Source organism: Lithobates pipiens, unplaced genomic scaffold (genome assembly GCF_037356315.1).
Source record: "Lithobates pipiens isolate NorthernLeopardFrog02 unplaced genomic scaffold, aLitPip1_a1.2 Scaffold_18, whole genome shotgun sequence".
Taxonomy (NCBI): Eukaryota; Metazoa; Chordata; class Amphibia; order Anura; family Ranidae; genus Lithobates; species Lithobates pipiens.
This window is the reverse complement of record NW_027507758.1, coordinates 110939013-110960199: the sequence shown is the minus strand read 5'-3', so window position 1 is coordinate 110960199 and position 21187 is coordinate 110939013. Positions and strand designations below refer to the sequence as shown.

General features: G+C 44.4%; 1 protein-coding gene across 1 annotated transcript in view; it reads right to left on the bottom strand.

Annotated features, from left to right (window-relative positions):
- Positions 1–7952: 7952 nt before the first annotated feature.
- The window catches only part of SNX5 (sorting nexin 5), a 94201-nt gene continuing 80966 nt past the window's right edge, over positions 7953–21187 (bottom strand). The window contains exons 12-13 of the mRNA XM_077486006.1: positions 19504–19589; positions 7953–8309 (exon numbers count right to left, since the gene is read on the bottom strand). Coding sequence (XP_077342132.1) covers positions 8259–8309; positions 19504–19589 — 137 coding nt within the window. The 3' untranslated portion in view covers positions 7953–8258. The remainder of the gene's footprint in view (positions 8310–19503; positions 19590–21187) is intronic.

The window sequence follows — 21187 nt, the reverse complement described above, 5'->3', positions numbered from 1 at the left end:
TATAGGGCAGGCCCCTACTTTCAAACATCCAACTTACAAACATCTCCTACTGGCAAACGGAAGGAGACAACAGCAAGTGAGATGAAAAAAGACGGACGGCAAAACAAATTATACAGGGGTGATAACCCTTCCCTACGTTTTCCAAAAAGTTTAAAAATAGATTTTTTGACTGGAGCTACACTTTAAAAATGTACCAGTTGAAAATTACAAACAGATTCTACTGAACACAACAAACCTACACAGTCCCTGTCTTGTTTGCACCGCCTGTATACTGCTGTTCTGAGTATATAGGGCCTGGGGGCCACACGCATTTCCTTTTTTTAATATGGGTACGGGGTTCCCCTTAATATCCGTATAAGATATAAGACCCAAAGGGGCTGGTAATGGGCAGGGAGGGCTACCCATGCCATTTTTCTCAATGATTTTCAACCATATTGCAGAAACCAGATATAACATTAAAACCGCAAGCAGTTTTAAATGACGTTATTTCCGTTAAATGTCATTTTGTGCAGGGACTGTTCTAAACACGGGAAACACGTGGCACTACACAGGCATTCTATAGACACCCCCCAGGCACGATATTTAAAAGAATATTTCACTTTTTTTCACTTTAATCGTCATTAAAATGAGTGCTCCCGCCAAAACGGCCATTTTTAAAAACATTTTAGGCATTGAACCATGTCCCCTGGGGCAGGAGCCAGGTCCCCAAACCCTTTTTAGGACAGTATCTTAGCACTTTTAATTTCGAACGTTCGAGTCCCATAGACTTCAATGGGGTCCTAACGTTCGTACGAATTTGGGGTCCGTTCGAAAGTTCTGGTACAAACCGAACCGGGGGGTGTTCGGCTCATCCCTAATTACCGGTATTAGCAAGAAACACTAGTATATCCTTTGATCTGACCCTAATCTAGGTCCCTATCTTCCTGATGTACCCTGAGTAGTGTTTAGATTTAAGAATCTGGTTGCACCAAGTATTCCCAAAAAAATGTTTTTAAAACAATGGATATAAGAGGTTACTTTGATAATTGGGCTGGCATTTTTCAGTGCAGAAAAAGAGGCTGTTTCACCTGCTAATCCATCCCGCGTGGCCAGTGTTCCCTCTCGTATAGCTCTGGAAAGGTTTACTACATTAGACAATTTATTACTTGCTCAACCTAGTATGTTATATAAGTCATGAAATGCCCCTGTAATCTACTCTATGTGGGATGAACTATACGTACTTTATGTACTAGAGTTGACAAACATCATAGGTCCATTAGGGAGGGAAAGGAGAAGTATTCCTCACCATTTCTCTACATTCCATGAGAATAACCATAAAGTTCTGACAGTCTTGGTAATTGAGAAAATAACCAAAAGGGTCTCTCATGGACAACAAAAGATTCATGCTGCTACATCAGAGAGAGACCCTGTGGATTTATAAGCTCAATACACTCTCTCCCCATGGCCCAAATGAGGAGTTGGACATCCATACTGTTTTATGAAAGAATTGTTTCCACTCCTCTTCTGACCAGGGGTCTATTTATTCTTTCACCCCATTACCATTATTTATCAGTAATTACAATATTTTCCACTTATTACTTTTTTTTAATAATATAATATATATATTTGATTCTTTTTGCTATATTGTTTTTAGAATAATCTTATTTTGTAATGTATCTTAGCAACACAATGGAGCTTAAGGATATATAGATCTTCCTGCATTTACATATATTTTGTAATTATATATATATATATATATATATATACACACACACATTGTGTACACACTATTTTATATATATATATATATATATATATATATATTGTTTGTGTAAATGTCCTCTATGTGGTGTTTTTTCCCATGCTGTTTGGTCAATAAACATGTAAGTAATTTATGGTCACCCCAATTTTTCACCTTGTGGGTTAATTTTGTAAAGGGTGTGAATGAATGGCTGGCCCAACCCCCCCCCCCCCCCCCCCCGGTTTCCTTATTTAAAGTGGGGTTCCCACTTAAAAAAAAATAAAAAAATTAAAAAAGTCAGCAGCTACAAATACTGCAGCTGTTGACTTTTAATAATCAGACACTTACTTGTCTTGGTGTCCAACGATGCGGGGGGAATCGAAGCCCCGCTGATGCCCCTCCCCTTTCGGTGGCACCCACTGCACATGCACGAGCTGTGCCGCAAAACGTCACTGGTCGCGCAATTATCTGGGACCGGTTATGTGTCCCAGATGATTGACAGGAGGGAGGGTGGAGAGGCGATCTCCCTTCCTGCGCCGAGGGAAGTGACGTCAGGAGCCTAGGCACCGACCCCCTAGCAACAGGCATTTGGAGGTGAATAAAAAAAAAAAAATTCTCCAAATTTTTTTTAAGCACATTAATACATTTTTGTTTTTTGGGGTGGAACTCCACTTTAAAAACTTCCTCTGCCAGCTCATGCCTTGTGACCTGACAAAAGGGTTAATCCCCTAAACATGAAGTCCATCCTAAACTGAGCTCCGGAATCTCCTCTACTTGGATCCTATTGCCCTGCTGTTGTCAGATAGATCACAGACCGTTTGGCTTCTCTATCTTCTGTTGCCCTCACAGCACCCTCCCCCCCCCCCCCCCCCCCATGGAGCATTTCCGCCAGCTCCTGATATCTCCTTCAGACCAAGGTGACTACCCCGTTTCCCCAAAAATAATACCTAGCGTGATTGTCGGTGATGGTTGCAATATTAACCCTACCCCTCAAATAAGTCCTTGTAGGTCTTATTTTCAGGGAAACAGTGTAGGGCTTATTTTGGGGGGGTAGGGCTTATATTGCAGCAATCACCGACAATCACGTTAGGTCTTATTTTCAGGGAAACGGGGTAGCTCCAACCACGACTGTCACTTCCAGGTGCGCTGGCTGTTGCTGGCTCTGTCCATCTATCTGGCCTCCATTGGGTTAAGCGCTCGCGCCCAGGAACACCAGGCCTAAGGTCAGCTGTTTGCTCCACCAGGCTCTAAAGTATCAGACATACAGTGCCTTGCAAAAGTATTCACCCCTTGGCATTTTTCATGTTTTGTTGCCTCACAACCTGGAATTAACATGGATTGTTTGAGGATTTGCATCAATTTACAGAACATGCCCACAACTTGAAGATTTTTTTTTTTAAGTGGTTGTAAACCCTTACAACCAACTTTGACCTACAGGTAAGCCTAGATTAAGGCTTACCTGTAGGTCCAAGCAATATCTCCTAAACCTATACAGTTTAGGAGATATTTGCCCGAAGAGAGCCACCACTGTCAGCAGCGCGCAGGCGCACTGGGGCATGCCGCAGATCGTGGCGATATGCCGCGAGTGTCAGGTCCCGTGCGCATGCGCGGGAGTGACGTCATCGCGACTCCGACGAATAACAGCGCCAGAGCAGCGAGACCCAAAAGTCGCTCCGGGATACATGGCAGCGGCGAAGAGGAAGACGGAGGACCGCTTCAGGGGCTTCGTTCTCAGGTAAGTTATTCTTGAGCTAGTCTGGCAAGCAAACACTTTAATATTTCCATGTGCCTGCCATTTTCTTAATACAGTGAGACTTTCTTCATCTTGATTCTTCAAAAGGTAAAGTAACCATTGACTCCTGTATTTCCCCAAGTATTTAATTACAGAGAAAAAAAAATTTCACTGCTTTTACCCCTGTTGTCCTATGATATAGTGTAAAATAAGTGTGCTCAGGCCACCTAACTGTTAACACAGAATTATGGGCACTTGAAAATCAGCAAAACCTTGATAATTATTCACTAAAGTCAATGAACAGCCCATTTTTTTTTCGTTTTCCAGCCCATCCCTATCATCCAACTGGGATTTACTACCTCATACAGTCCCCTCATGTACTATTTTACATAGCTCACTTTTATATGTGCTTTACATGATGTGCTGGCTCTTAAAGGCAGTAGGGTTTTGTTTTTTTAAATAACCCCTTTATCTTAATGCATTAAGATAAAATAATAAAAAAAAAAGCCTTCTGTGTGTAATACTACCCGAGCCCCCTCTCTATCCAGCGATGTCCACAAGACCCTCGGCTGTCCTGGACTCTACCTTCTGATTGGCTGACTTTGACAGCAGCGGGAGCCAATCAGTGGAGAGAGGGAGTGGGGCCAAACCAGCTTTGTGTCTGAATGGACACACAGAGCTCCTCGGACACACGCTTCTATCTCCGGGCCTGGGAGAGCTTGTCAAAGTTCCCAGACTGATGACAGATGTATGGGGCAGGAAAAAGCTACGAGACACAGGGCTTTGAAGAGAAATAACAAAACACCACAGATATACGTGCCCAGCTCAAGTTTCATGAATCGGGTTTACATCCGCTTTATTATTTTGAACATGCCATTTTTAATTAGTATGGCGTTCAATTAGCGAGGTCATACTGTGAAAAACAGGTGGCCCTTATCTAAGGACGAAGCCTGCAAATGTCATACATGCTGCATACAGTGCACTGCTCTCTAAAATGGGTCGAAGCAGACATTGTTCAAAAGAACAGCATACTTTGTTCAAACAGTTGATTGGAGAGGGGAAATATAAGAAGTGGAGAAAACTGATAGGCTGCTTAGCTAAAATGATCTCAAATGCTGCTTTAAAATGGCAACCAAAAACAGAAAGACGTGGAAGAAAACTACCATTTAAATGGATCAAAGAATAGCCAAAATGGCACACTCAGCCAATGATCAGCTCCAGAGTGATCAAAGAAAGTCTAAAGTTACCTGGGAGTACTACAATTAGTAGATGCCTGTATGAAACCAAACTATTGGCAAGAAGCCGCCGCAAAGCCCCATTGTTTTGGGGGGGGGGACCATGTAAAGAGATTACAATTTGCCAAAGACAACATTGAGTGGCCTAAAGAGAACTGAAGCAAAATTTTGTGGACTGATGAAAGCAAGATGGTTCTTTTTGGGTCTAGGGGCCACAAAGTTTGCCAGACAACCCCGAACACTGAATTCATACAACAGTCAACAGTGAAGGATGGTGGTGCAAGCATCATGATTTGGGGAAGTTACTCATAGTATGGTGTTGGGCATACTTGTCACACATCAGGGAGCATGGACTAGTTTGAATACATCAAAATACTAGAAGAGGTCATGTTACCTTATGCTGAAGGCAAAGGCAACAACCCCAAACACACCAGTAAGCATGCAGCAGCTTGGTTCCAGACCAAGATTAACGATATGGAGTGGCCAGCCCAGACCTTACTCCAGTAGAAAACTTGTGAGGTGATATCAAAAATGCTGTTTCTGCAGTAAAACCAAGAAATGGAGAGGAATTGTGGAATGTAGTGCAATCGTCCTGGGCTGGAATACCTGTTCACAGGTGCCAGAAGTTGGTTGACTCCATGCAACACAGATATGAAGAAGTTCTCTGAAACAGTGGTTATACAACTAAATATATTAGTTCACAGAGTCACAGGAAAGCTAAATTGTCAAGTATCTCCTTTTTTACAGTAAACGGTTTGAGTTTGTAAAGAAAAATGCAGACACTGCTTTTTTTTTTTTCTGGAAAAAGCCCAATATCCCCTTTTCTTCACTTTCTGTAAAGTAACAACAAATGTGAAACATTAGATTTGGAATAGACTGTAGTGTTCCCAATGCATTTGCATGTATGGAAATTAAAGCTATTATAATGATTTTCCTGATTTACCCCCATTTTTAAACAGTGCTATTATTTTGAACACAACTGCATACACACATAGATCAGCCATAACATTCTTGATACAATGGCATCTGAAAGTCGCTGGGAGAGATTATGCAGCAAGTGATCATGTTGTCCTTGACTTGATGTGGGGGGAGAAATCGCTATATCTATACAGCAATTTTTAAAATTTTCTATCTATACCAGTGATGGCAAACCTTGGCACCCCAGATGTTTTGGAACTTCATTTTCTATGATGCTCATCCACTCTGCAGTGTAATGGAGCATCATGGGAAATGTAGTTCCAAAACATCTGGGGTACCAAGGTTCACCATCACCAACCTATACATATACCTATATCCATCTCAAACAATTGCGACACAAGTCATATTGTAATGGAATGTTATTTAACCACTTGCTTACTGGGCACTTAAACCCCCCTCAGTCCCAGACCAATTTTCAGCTTTCAGCGCTGATGCACTTTGAATGACAATTGCGTGGGCATACAACACTGTACCCAAATGAAATTTTTATCATTGTTTTCCCACAAATAGAGCTTTCTTTTGGTGGTATTTAATCACAGCTGGGAGTTTTATTTTTTGCTAAACAAACAAAAAATTTTTGCAAACAGGTCATTTTTCTCCTTCATTGAAGTGCGCTGATGAGGCGGCACTGATAGGCTGCACTGGTGGGCACTGATAGGCATAGTTAAGGCGGCACTAATAGGCACAGATAAGGCGGCACTGATGGGCAAAGACAGGCTCAGATAAGGTGGCACGGATGGGTGGCACTAAGGGGCACTGATAGGTACCACTGATAGATGGGACTGATGGGCACTGATAGGCATGGATATGTGGCACTGGGGTGCAGCACCTTTGTTGAGGCAGACTGTGGGCACTGCTGGGTGGGACTGACAGGGGGGACACATTTTTTATTCAGGCAGGCAAAGCAGGGGGGCAGGTGGGCACTGGCAGGGCTGGCCGTGATCAGGACTGATGTCCCGATCACGGCCGCCGGTGATCGGCTTTTTTTTTTCTCCTCGCGCTGTCAGCGCGAGGAGAAATAATAGCCGATTACCGGCTCCGTTATATCACATGATCAGCTGTCATTGGCTGACAGCTGATCACGTGATAAGGGGTCGGGATCGAACCCTTGCACGGATCAGTGATCAGGCGAGTCTCGTAGACTCGCCGATCACAGAGCGCGGCGCGTGCGCCCCTCAGGGGGCGTGCAGGCCGCTCGTGCACGGGACTACGTCAATAGACGTAGTCCCGGAAAAGGAGATCCGCGCTGTAGCCGTCGTTCGGCTATAGCGCGGGTCTCAAGTGGTTAAAAATTAACTTTCCTTTTCAATCTGCAGCTGTCATTTTCTGTGAATTGTAATATTGCTACCTGGAGGTGTTCTGTATGCAGAAGGTTTACAGAATGCCCCCCCAGATATGTCATTTCCTGCTTGTATGATTGGCTCACTGATTATCCCAGAAGTCTGTACTAAGATGAAAGTCACCCACCGCAACAAAACCGACATTGTTGGCAAGATATTCCCAATAGGAAAATCACAGTAAAAAGTAGATGCAGACCATGCAATTTTCCTCAGAGCTTTGTAGGTGCAACAGCTGGTTGATAATTATGAAACCACTCCCATTGGACTCAATTCTGAACATAGATACAGACAAACACACAAAATTTCTTCAGGAATCTTCAACAAAGTTTGTCAAAATCCTTGTACACGTACATAGATTACCCAAAGGAAATGTTTTTTTTTCTAAACAAAAAAGTGAAGTTACTCGTTAATGTTGGTTTTTCAATAGAAAAGTATCAGAACACAGTCCATCCTAGTTTGTTGGACATGGGGCTGTGTAGCTGAAGCCCTGTGAAGTGCAGTCGACAGTGCCTACAAAGGGCACGTGAACATCAGACCTCAACCACACAACAGAAGAAGGTGGCCTGGTCTGATGCATTCAAAAATCGTTTGAGGAATACAAGAACAAGATAAGATGTGTCGAGTTCACCTCCAAATTCTCCAGATCTCAATCAAATATCTGTGTGACTTGATGGAAAAATGAGTCCAATCCTTGGGAGACACCACCTCACATTTTACAGGATCTAAAGGATCTGCTACTGACAGCTTGGTACCAGATACCACAGCTTACAGTAAGCGGTCTATTAAAAAGTACATACACCTTCATGGTTGCTATGCATGTATTACTACAGTTGCACATAAAATTTTTGCCCAATTAAAATAAAGGTATAGCGAGTGAAAAAAATAAAATAAAATCCTGAACAGTGAAACAAAAAAAAAAAAAAAAAAAAGGAGCTCAAAACACAGTGTATGTTTATATTAATATATACAATAAAGCAAACATTTATTTTGCCAAAAATTCTGCAAATAAGAAATTTCAATAGATGCTGAAGCTCATTACCAAAAAGGACTAAAGGTTTTTTTTTTTTTTTTGTTTTAAGAGACATACATTTAAACATTTCCAAAGTTATTAACAAAATATATCCATTTTAGATCATGACAATCTTTCATCTTTTCGAAGATCATGAGTGAAAATACAGCTGCTCTTCTTGCCGATGTATCTCAGCTTTTCTGAAGTGTGATCAGTGCTTTCAGGTTAAATCATCCCATTGGGTTTAGCTGTTCTTGAAAAGGTCAATGCAGCTTTGTAGCAATGAGATGTTATTCTGTTAAAAATCAGGAAAAAAAAAAAAATTAAAAAAATAACACGACAGTACTAGTTACACACAGTGCATCAAAGTATTTGTATAACGAATACACTTATGACACAAGTTGATTTGTTAGCATGAAAAAAGGCTTATGCCATCAAGAGTTGCAAGAAAAATAATATATTCATAAACAGCAAGCATATACAACTGCACCAGCACTGAAGAAGTGTATGGGCGGTGTTGAAATGTATTCTTTAAAAGGCCCACAGGTCGTAAAAGATGAGCATAGTGCTGCTGGGTTAAAAAAAAAAAAAAAAAAAAAAAGTTACATTTTAAAACTCTACACTATTTAGCAGTAAAAATGTACCCTTGGAATGGGGCCTCCTTACGCTGCAAGGGTTAAAGCTGAAGTTTAGTAAATTTCCTTTTGGGATACAGCACCATATACATTAGGCATGTGTATGGCAGGCACGCAGTGCAAATTTCCAGATTAGGAGATGCTGCTATCAACATTCACAGCACTGGAAGACTGTAATTCAGGGTAATATCTGGAGGCTGTAAAGGGGACATAGCATCGGAGGATTTTAAACAGAAGCAGGTGCTTTCATATTCTCCCAGTATTCATTCTGGGTTTGGACACTGACCACACCAGCTTGTATATCCACCATTATTACATGGGACAAAAAAGGGCAACATCATAGTGCTCTCCATTTAAAAAAAAAAAAAATTGGATTTTTGTACTCACCGTAGAATCCTCTTCTCTGCAATTCACCGACCGACACTGCTCCTCTCTGTAAAAAATGGGTTGTTACAACTTTGCCTAGTATTCTCCTAGTGATAAGGGTAACAACACTCAGAACTCTTAGTTCCACCCAGGGGGGTGGTCCCTCGGGCTACAACCCTCCACCCTGCAAAGCAGTATCAGTACGCCAACAAGCAGTATAACGTAAAAAGATAAAAAGGAGGGGCAGGTGCTGTGTCAGTTGGTGAATTACAGAGAAAAGAATTTTACAGCGAGTACAAAAAATTCTATTTTCTCTTATATTCACCGACCGACATAGCTCCTCTCTAACAAATGGGACGTCCAAGCAGTGCCAAAACGAGGGGTGGGAAAAACAGCATAAAAAAACTTCTTCCACCATGGTAAGTGGGAACTAGTGAAACTATACCAAAAACAAAAGCAGTGCGTGGAAAAACCACCACAAAAAAAAGAAAAAAAAAAAAAAAAAGAAAAAAAAAAAAACAGGGCATCTTCAACAGGAGTGATACCCAAGACCGCACCAAACTGCAGAAGTAATGCAACAGTGCATTAACATAACAGTAGGGAGTTTTTATCGAAAAACCAGGAAAAAAAATATCCATTGCATATTCAATTGCAACTACACGGCCGCCTGCAAATCTTTGCAGCCAAAACAGGCATCAGCTGATGCACCGACGTCTACCTTGTAGAACTTGGTAAACGTATGGACAGATGACCAGGGCGCCACCATACACACCTGAGCGGCCGACGCTTGGTGTCGGAAAGCCCAAGACATTCCGATTGCCCTTGTGGAGTGGGCCGTGTCCGAAAAGTGGGGTACCTGCCCCTTCAAGGCGTAGGCTTGAACTACAATCTGTCTGCTCCACCTGGAAATAGTGGCCGACGAGACCCCCATGACTTTCTTTGGACCAGCCACCGAAACAAACAGTGAGTCTGACTTCCGAAAGGGAGCCGTGGCAGACAAATACACCTTCAGAGCCCTAGCCACGTCAAGAGCGTGAAGGACCACCTACTTAGGGTGCTTCGGCTTAGGACACAGATGGTAATACAATGTCCTCATTGATATGAAAAGCCAAGACCACTTTCGGTAGAAAAGACTGTTGCGGATGCAACACCACCTTATCCCTGTGGATAACCAGATGGGGGCCTTGTCCTGCAAGTCGCCCTAGTTCTGAAACCCTCCTGGTCGATGTGATGGCCACTAGAAAGACCACTTTCTGGGAAAGGGTCAACAGGGGAATCTCCCTGATGTTTTCAAACGGTGGTTTTTGAAGCGCCAACACCAGGTTCAAATCCCATGGGGGTAACGGTGGACGCACCGGAGGGACTACATGTCGTACCCCCTGAACAAAAGGTACTCACTAAGGAGTGCGATGCCAAGGGTTGTTGGGGGGGGGGGGGGGTTAAGACAGCCAAGGCTGAAATTTGCCCTTTGACGGTGCTTAAAGAGGAAGTAAACCCCGATGGGTTTACTTCCCCTTTCATTCCCTGCAAAGGCAAAGCATAATGGACTACTATGCATCGCATAGTAGTCCATTATGTGTCACTTACCTGACACAGAAGCCAGCGAAGTCGCCGCTGTCCCCTGTAGTCCGCCGCATCCATCTTGCTGGTGGCGTCTCGCAGCTCCGCCGCTGTCATTTGGCGAAGCCGCGATTACGTCACTCCCGCACATGCACACGGGAGTCGACACGCGCGGCAGCTCGATTCTTGGAAATGCCGCGCTCAGTGCGCCTGCGTGCTGCTGTCTTAGACAGCGGTGCCTGTTTTCGGTCAAATATCTCCTAAACCATATAGGTTTAGGAGATATTGCTTGGACCTACAGGTAAGCCTTAATCTAGGCTTACCTGTAGGTCAAAGTGGTTTGTAAGGGTTTACAACCACTTTAATGCCAATCTCTGGTCTACTCCTTGCTGGAGAAACAGCAGGATCCAGGATATGGAAAAGGAGCGCGGATGCCTTCCTTTCTCCTCACACATGGAGATGTAGGCCTTCCAGGTACAATGGTATATCTTGCAAAAAGAAGGATTTCCGTGCTCTCAACATAGTTGGAATCACCGAGTCCGACATACCCTGGTTCCTCAACACCTGGCTCTCAATAGCCATGCTGTTAAAGCCAGCGATGGTAAAGCAGGATGGAGAATCGGACCTCGAGACAGAAGGTCCTCTCGCAACGGCAGTCACCAGGGAATGTCTGCCACCAGACGCACCAGGTCTGCGTATCAAGGACGCTGAGGCCAATCTGGGTCAACCAGTATTACTGGGATCCTCTCGGCTTCCACTCTGCGACGCAGACGTGGCAACAGTTTCAGTGGAGGAAAGGCATAAATCAGCTGGTACTGATCCCACGGAGCCACCAGCGCATCTGACGCGTTGGCCCAAAGATCTCTTCTCCTGGACACGAATCTTGGCACCTTCCGATTGAGACGGGAGGCCAGCAGATCCACATCTGGTGTGCCCCACTTCAGGCACAGCAACCTGAATATCTGCAGATACAATGCCCATTCTCCTGGGTCCAGCATCAGTCGACTCAGATATTCCGCCTGCCAGTTCTCCACTCTCGGGATGTAGATGACCGATACGTGACGCTCTGCCCACCGAAGTATGTGAGCGACCTCCCGTGCAGCGGCTGAGCTTCTTGTACCCCCTTGATGATTAACGTAAGCCACAGCCGTGGCGTTGTCTGACTGTATCCTGATCGGACGCCCTTGAAGTCTCATCAACCATGTGTAGAGGCACAGCCTGATTGCTCTCAATTCGAGCAGATTGATTGGCAACTCGAATTCTACCGTCGACCAGAGGCCCTGAGCCGACTGAACCCCCATCACTCCACCCCAGCCGGATAGACTGGTTTCCATTGTGACCACCATCCATTTCAGAGGAAGGAACGATTTTCCGGACTGAATCACTGGGGATCTCAACCACCGGATCAGTGAGTCTCTGACTGGCTCACCTGGATCTGTCGATCCAGGGACAACTGAGATTTGTCCCATTTTGTCAAAATCTCCTTCTGCAGTACTCGTATGAAACTGGGCATAAGGTACTGCCTCAAAGTAGGCTACCATGAGCCCCAGTACTCGCATGCAAAAGCGAAGCGACGACCACTTGCGGTTCATCAGCAGTTTTACCGCGGATCTGAGTCTCTGCAATTTGTCCGAAGGGAGAAAAACTCTTGCTTCCCTGGAGTCCAACAGCAAGCCTAGGTACTCTAGACGCTGGGTTGGCACAATCACTGACTTTTTGAGGCTCAACAGGCAGCCAAATTCTTGCAAGGTCTGCATGGTGATCGCCACATCCTCCCCTAATTCTGAGGTGGAATATGCCCTCAGGAGATCGTCTAGGTATTCCATGATCACGATCCCACGTTGTTGCAGCAACGCCAGAACTGGAGCCAGTACCTTGGTAAAGACTCGGGGGGGCTGATGCCAGACCAAAAGGAAGGGCTACAAACTGGTGGTGGGCTTCCCCGAAAATCTGCAAATCGCAAAAACTTTTGAAGCCGAAGGCAAATGGGTATGTGCAGTTACGCATCCTGGATGTCTTAGGATGCCAGGGAGTCACCTTGGAGTGCAGCGACTACTGAGCGAACTGATTCCATTCTGAACCTCTGTACTTTCACAAAGTGATTGAGGGCTTTTAGGTCCAAGATTGGACGTACCCCTTCCTTCTTGGGAACCACAAACAGATTTGAGTAGAATCCCTGGAAGAGTTCCGAGTCTAGAACCGGTACAATCACCCTGTGATTCAGCAATTCCCTTACCGCCCCCAACAGGGCCCCCCGGCGAACCGGGGATACGGGTATGCTGGAGGGGAAGAATCCGTTTGGCGGCCAAGAGAGAAACTATCTTGTAGCCTGTGGAAATCATATTGCAGACCCATTGGTCGGCAAACCGGGGAGGACCACCGAGCTGCAAACTCCCGAAGGCGACCCCCCACCTGAGACATGGGTGGGGCAAACCTTCATGCGGTAGCACTTTTATTCGCAGGCTTGTTAGGCTTGTTTTGAGCGAAAAAAGGAGGGCCTGTGGGAGTAGGGTACTCTTACCACCGGTGGCATTTTTAATGTCATTTAATGAGGCTCCAAAGAGCCAGTCACCTTGGAAAGGAAGATCCGTCAGGGCTTTTTTGGATGCCTGGTCAGCAGACCAGAATTTTAGCCAAATTAGGCGCCTCAGTACCACAGCTGACACTGAAGCCCTGGATAACAGAGGGAGAGTATCCAGGGCTGTGTCACAGATGTATTTAAAGTGGTTGTAAACCCTTACAGGTAAGCCTAGATTATGGCTTACCTGTAGGTCCAAGAAATATCTCCTAAACCTACACAGTTTAGGAGATATTTGCCGAAAGACATGCACTGTAGACAGCGGTGCGCAGGCGCACGGCGGTCAATGGTGATATGCCGCGAGTGGCGGCTCCCGTGCGCATGCGCGGGAGTGACGTCACCGTGGCTTTGCCGAATGACAGCGGCGGAGCGGCGAGACCCACCGAGAAGATGGATGCGTCGGACTACAGGGGACAGCGGTGACTTCGCTGGCTCCTGTGACAGGTAAGTGACACATTATGCTTTACCTTTGCAGGGAATGAAAGAGGAAGTAAACCCATCAGGGTTTACTTCCTCTTTAAGGCCTTGCACTAGTTGGCCTGCTAGTTCCATGCAGACAGGGGAAGCCTGTTGCTCTCCCATTTCGCGGTGCAAACGTTTTGCCCACTCAGTCAGTGTCTGCGACACAAGTGCGGATGCCAGTACAGGTCACACGGCTGACCCCACAACCATAAAACAACGAGCCACTGCCTCGGCCTTCCTGTCCATGGGATCCTTGAATGCAGGAGTCCCCTCAACTGGGATCTTGGTTACTTTATTTAACCTGGATATTGGGGGGGGTCCACGACCGGAGGAGCCGACCATTTCCTCAAAGGGGTAACGCACCGCCATGTATTTGGGGACAGAAAAGGTCTGCTGCGGGCAACCCCATTCCTTGTAAATCAACTTGTCAAAATAAGTCAGATACGGGAACACCTTCGGTGAACGTACTGGCTTGCGGGACCCAAAGGGGACCCGTATATCAGCAGAGGGATCCGCTGGCTCCTGAATCTTCAGGGTATCACGCACAGCTGTGATAAGTGCTCCAACAAGCGCTTTGTCGCGCCCGGACTCGGACGGTGACTATCCGAATGGTCCTGGTCAGCATCGTCTGACAAGACAGAGCAGGGGTCACCAGCCTCAGCAGGTCCCGAATCTGCATCAGAGCTCTCCCCAGAGCATGGGGGGGGGGGCAGGGGCCGCTTTTTATCACCTTTCTCACCACGCACCACCTCCATCTTGGCAACAAACGAATTGAGGACCGCCGTCGGGGTGTCCATGGGAACTGCGCAGTCCGCAGGTAACCCGGTTGCATTTGCCTGGATTTCAGAGGAAGAAACACCAGTTTCTGAAGCCATGCTGACCCTACCCTGTCTGCCACCCGAAGGGGACTTAGGACAGTGACAGTCCCACCCTCTTTGCTGCCGCTGACTGAGGGGCTCTAACCTGCCGGACTCACCACCCAAAAGACTTCTGTGCTGTTCACAAGTAGTGCCTGTAGACCCCGAGTGCTCCCAGGTGCAGAGGAAACAAAAACTGTCGGTGGCAGTCCGTCAGAATGATCGATAAACGAGCTGAAAAATGTGCTCAGGCTACAATAAAATGGCCGCCCAGTGTCCAGTAAACAGAGAGGAAACAGAGCACATGTAGCTGCTGCTGAACACTGAAAACGTGCTCAGGCTTCTAGAAAATGGCCGCCAGTGTCCTGAATAGGAAAGCACTGGGAAAATGGCCACTTGAAGCCCAGAAGACATGCTGCCCTAACCCACACCTAAAATGGCTGCCGGCCAGCTTCCATGAGGGACAGAGACAGAAATGTGACAGACAACGCTGCACTGAAAACACAGCCAGACCCTCACAGGCACCTACCGGGAGCTTAACACACAGGATCCAGGGCACCACCAGCCAGTCCCCTATCCCAGGTGAGAGCCCTCAGGGATCATACACCACCACTCAGCACCACGTGCAGCATCCACCCCATGAGGGGGAGGGGAGGGGAGGGGAGGGAAAATAAGGACAGGGGAGAGAAGAGAGGGCGGTGAGAAACCCCCGAATCGACCTCCCAGGGAATGCCCAGCTGCTCAGCCCCGCTGGGGCAGGGAGAGCTGTACTTACCAGTCCTGAAGAGCTGGGAGACATTCCATTGTAGATCTACACCTGATCGGTACAGAATAGCTACTGACCTCGGCATACTGTGAGGCAGACATCAGTAGCCCGGTCATATGTACGCCTCGGAGCATAAAAGCTCACCGACCATCTCTGGAGCTGAGGTATGTCATGGCCTGCCAAGCCGTAGCTGTGACTTGCACACGCTCGATGGCCCGGACTGGGCAGACTACAAGGATAAGGGTATCCAGCCTGTCACCCAGCCGGTTGTTGATAGTAGATCACAGGATCATTCATCTTGCGCAGAGCGGAACTAAGTTCTGAGTGTTGTGTTACAACTTTGCCTAGTATTCTCCTAGTGATAAGGCCAACAACCCATTTGTTACAGAGAGGAGCTGTGTCGGTCGGTGAATATAAAAGAGAAAAAAAAAAATAAATAAAATGATCTCCCTCTAATTAAAAACACTTACAGGAAAAACAATACAATGCGTTTTAAAATCTGACTGCCAGCCAACTCAAAACTTCACTCATACAGTTGCGCGACGTCAAGGGTTCAGCTCCTGGAGAAAATGAGCCCATGACGTCAAGCCACCGCTGGTGTATGCGTAAAGTGGCTCGCTGGTTGGCGGTCAGATTGTAAAACCCGTTGTAGCGTTTATCATTTAAGTGTTTTTAATTAGTGGGGGGGGGATAATAAACCCTTTTTAAAATGGAGAGCACTAGGCTGTTGCCCTTTTGTCCCATATAATACATGGTGGATATAATATGAGCTGGTGTGGAATCAGGAGTCTCCATCCAGAGTCTAAAGCCTCGCACACGATCGGATTGCTGACCAAAAATCCGTGGACTTTTGTCCAAAGGACGTTGGCCCAAACTTGTCTTGCATACACACGGCCACACAATTGTTGGCCAACAATCACGAACGCAGTGACATACTATATGGTTGTTAAGCTCTTTAGCGCTACCCTTTGGGCTCCTTCTGCTACTTTCGGGTTCATAGAAGTTTGGCGAGTGTTAATGTGTGCTTTTCATTTAGTTTCTGAACACCCGTTCGTCAACCAGACATGTTGTGGAATCGGAGGGGATAACTTGTTATTTATTATTGGCCTTGGCGTTTTTGCTTTGAAATTTATTTTTTTGGTTGAATGATGATTTGATATGGTATATTTTCTTGATTTTTGGATACATAGAATGCACTTTGGTTAGGTTCTATTGGCAGATAGCATGACTAATTTTGTTTTCTTTTTTTAATGCACAACAAAAATTGCGGAGAATACTTGGCTATGTGTTTTACTTAAAATGACAGTTTGTATTTTTTAAATGTAACCGCCTACTCCCAATGTAAAAGCATCAAGGGACACCAACATAGTTGTATCTTTGATCTTAAAAGCTACGGGATAATGGTGTTGTAACTTGCCCAAAAAAAAATGAAAAAAATAAAAAAAGCTTTTGAAAATTAGTTTTCAATAACTCCATCACTATCACCAGCAAAGCAGCTCATAATTTCATAATTTGCCACGTCACAAATGTTAATTCTTCATTACAAACGCTAGTTTACAAGACTGACCGCCTCTGGCGTGTCCTTGCATCCGAGCATGCGCGTTTGTACTTTGGACTTTTGTCCAACAGACTTGTGTACACATGCTTGGAAAATCCAAGACATTTGTCCATGGAAAATGTTAAAACCTGCTATCCAAAATTTGTCCGCGGAAAATTCGACAATTGTCCAATGGAGCATACACACAGTCAGATTTTCCGCTAACAGCCTGTCATCGAACATTTCCCGTTGCGGCTTAAGAGGTATGCTTGGAATCAAAACCAGGTGGAGGACACAGATGTGTGTATTAGGGTAAGCAGGTTTTTCGCCTGGTGGTGGATGAGCACAAGTCACAAGACGTTACGAGATTGGCACTTATTGTGCACTGTTGGGTGCAGGACTGATTTGCATTCCTATACAATTTTGTTTTTCGCAGCATTTTGCATGGAGTGCAATTCACAAATGGACTATATTTGATATGTTTTCACAGAATTTTTGCGTTTAATGTAGTGTTGCAATTCACTTTAAATGTGATTAGATTTGTGGTATAAGTTGCGGTGGAGTCACCTTTTAGGTGTTATAGCAACACAGTAGTTTATATACTTGGCTGCACAGATTGAGAAAGTATTTCTTTATAAAAATCCTGTCAGCCGCTTTTCCATATTTAAGTTTAATTCCGCTTTAACAAGCATTTACACCCGCAGTGCAGGGACACCCCACTGCGAGGCTGTTTTTGAAAATAGTGGTTCAGGTTTATTATGACAGTTTGCTAACATACAATGACTAAATGTTTGAAGTGCCAGAGCCCCAACTCAAGAGGTCATATCAAAAGGTTAACATTTTAATTGCTTAAATCTTCATGAAAAAGGTTTAAGATTTTGATTTCTTGGTTCATGTATGTGCAGCAGTCTTACAAGCGCACTTTTTTGGGGAAAAAATACACTTTGAATAAAAAAACAGTAAAGTTATGCCAATTTTTTTTTAATATATTGTGAAAGATAATGTTACGCCGAGTAAATTGATAAACACGTCAAGCTTCAAAATTGCACTCGACCGTGGAATGGCGACAAACTTTTTCCCTTAAAAATCTATCAGCGACGTTAAAATTTTCTACGGGTTACCAGTTTTGAGTTACAGAGGAGGTCTAGAATTATTGCTTAGATACCTCATGTGTGGTTTGACCACTGTTTTCATATGCGGGCGTGACTTGTGTATATGTTCGCTTCTGCTTGCAAGCTCGGCGGAACGGTGCGTCCGTCGTTTTTAAAAATAAATTGGTTATGGCAGCTAGCTGCTGCCATAACAACGGTATTTAAGATCAAAGTAGCGACGTATATGACAGTGGCTGGTCCTTTAGTTAAAATGTTCAGCCAATAAAATACTCGATGCCATGTTTTCAGATTTATTGGTAGGAACCCTGGCATGCCTCTCAAAACTATCAACTGGCAGTCTTTCCAGACATTTACAGAGTTGTTAAAAAAAAAAAAAAAAAAAAAAAAAAAAAAAAAGGGGGGGGGGGGGTCTTAGAGTGAGGGAATTTTACACTGTGGTAAACATGGTACTGTCGCAACTTTGAGATAGGTTGCTGCCATGAATTTCAAAATTACCTTTTTTTTTCCTTAACTACTTCCAGCCCAGACCAATTGCTGACATTTCTCTCCCACATGTTAAAATCATACTTTTTAGTAAAAGATTTACTCGTATCATTTTATATTTTCGTTTGGGGGTTCTATTATATTTTTAGCAGAGGCCCTAGACAGAGAAAATAAAATGGTGGGTGTTGCAATCTTAGGTCACATGGTATTTGCACAGGAATTTTTCAAATACAATTTTGGAAAAAATGTACACTTGTTAATTTTAATGCAAAATATATAACCCAATTTATTTATTTTTTTAATATAAAAGATGTTATGCTGAGTAAAGATTCCCAGCACGTCAGACTTCAAAACTGTGCACGCTCGTAGAATTCACTTTCACGCGTGGGCACAGAAGGGATAGGGTACTTAAAAAAAAAAATATTTTTTTTTATACTGTCCCTTTAATTTCCTATTCCCATTACAAGAAATGTAAACAACTCTTGTGATAGAAATAAGGCATTGCAGGTCCTCTTAATGGAGAGATCTGGGGTCTAGAACCCCCCCCCCCCCCACTCTGGAAAGCATGCGTTTAACCACTTTCCCTCTGAAAAAAAGATATACCCCCTTCATGACCAGGCCCTTTTTTGCGATACAATACAGCACTGCGTTACGTTAATCGACAATTGCACTGTTGTGCAACGATGTACCCAAATAAAATGTGGGCCACCCCGAAGTGCAGGATCACACACACAATCCAGAGCAGTTTCTGCTCTGTAGCAGTAAAACTGCTAAAGGGTGGTAGGCAAGTGGTTAAAAATGTGATACATTTTCTATTGTGAATAAAAGACGGGTTTATCCGATTTGCAAATCATTGCATTCAGTTTTACACAGCAACGCAACTCTTTGTGGTCCTGTCAAAAATACAGTGCAGTCCTGTGCATTCTGCAATTATTATTTCAAGCCGTCTCATCTTCCTGCCCAGGTTACCTCTAAACTAAACAGACGCCTTTCGGCAAGCATCAAATAGTGCTTAAGCCTACTTGTGGCTCCTCTAGATAAGGCTCTATAGTTTCTTTGATATGATACTTTGCGTTGTTTTGTAAAAACAGTGTTTACAAGAATAAGGTATTATATGGGTGGTGGTAACAAACCTTGGCATGCTTAATTTCTAGTTCTGTCATCTCTACAAGGTTTTTCCGAAAGGCAGACACTCTCTTTTTCTTGAAGCCAATAAGCTCTGCAAAACAAGGTCATTGTAAAATCAAAAAAACAAAACAATGTAGGCATTAAATCTTTAGAATGCAGGGGACTCCTGAGTAGAAAAGAGCTGTAGGTCAAACACTGCTCAATACAGAACTCATATCACCCCTTTTCCTAAAGCTACATTAGGAGTGTGGGTATTCATTACAATATAGGCATTCCTGGCATGTATACCGGTTATATCTTAACTAGGACACATTAGATCTTAGCTTTTTAACCAACTGTTCTCAGGTGCTTACCAGATTCCACAAAATGATGGTCTTAAAAGCTGAAAATACAGCATTGGCATACAAGACATTGTTTTAGAATTAGAGGGATTGTAACCCTAAAAAAAAAAAAAAAAAAAAAAAAAAAAAAAAAAACACAAACACACACTTTTCCTTTAAGGCTGGGTTTACACAACCACAGAAGCAGCTCACAGCAGGGGTCTGGTGCATCCCTGATCACCATTTCAAGTGCGATTTCAGTAAAAAATTGGGCTGAATTAAGACCTGAAAATGTACCAGAAGACAGAGGACACCTGTGCAAATCGCTCCGAGAGATGTGTGAACCAGCTCCTGACATGCGAATTGGATTTGGATTTCTCTGCATCCAATCTGCAATAGTGTGAACCCAGCCTAAAGCAGGTTTTTCCGCCATTGCCATTTGTCCTTTTCTATGCTATAAAATGCCTGGTTTATCCTGCCTGTGACTGTGTCCCCTTAGGTGTGCTGACCACGGCAATCATAGCTGCCGATTTATGATACTGGTCAGCTTACGTGCCTCCACCATCCCGCTGTGTTTAGAGTCTCTCCCAATCTCCCTCTACCCCACTGCTGGTCACTTCCTAGTGTGTGGGAGGATAGACAAACCCCGCCCCTATTTCGTGTGGCAGTAAAGTTAATGATCACAATTACTGCCAGTACCTCTGTAATAACACGATATACCACCCAGTGTGCGTTTATTTTAAATTCTGCAGCTAAATACTTTATTTCACATCACAATGTATAGTCAGGTGACCTCCCGGCTGACAGAGGAGAATCTGAAGCCCATTTACTGTAGTGCTTAGATCGAGGAAGGAAAGCAGTGCAACAGCACATTGGCAATGTGAAAAAAAAAAAAAAAAAAAAGTATTTAGCTGCAGAATTTAAAAACTTAACGCTAACACTTCCCGGCCCTTCAAGAGAGGTTTATGATGTCGGGAGGCAGGGTGAGGCTTAAGACCACGTGACAGCTAGTCACGTGATCCAAAAACTCCCAATCGCAAGGAGCGATCAGCAGCTGTTAGGAGACAACTGCACGCTCTCAGCTCAGGTGTAGTACACGCAAATGTGCAGCCCCTTGGCGCTTCGGATCAAGCGCCGAGAAGCTGCATATGTGCGTACACCCAGCGCTAGGGGGTTAAAAAAAAAAAAAAAAGAAAAGAAAAAGACATTGTGTAGGTTAACTTGTTTTAGCAAAGGGGCTGGCAGTAATTGTGAGCAGACATTCAGTATTTTTTTTTAATCTTTCCATCTTAATTCTTCCACCCTTATTGTTTTAACTTTGGATTGTAAAACTTTTTTTCTGCCAGTAAATTTCTGATCCCCAAAGCCA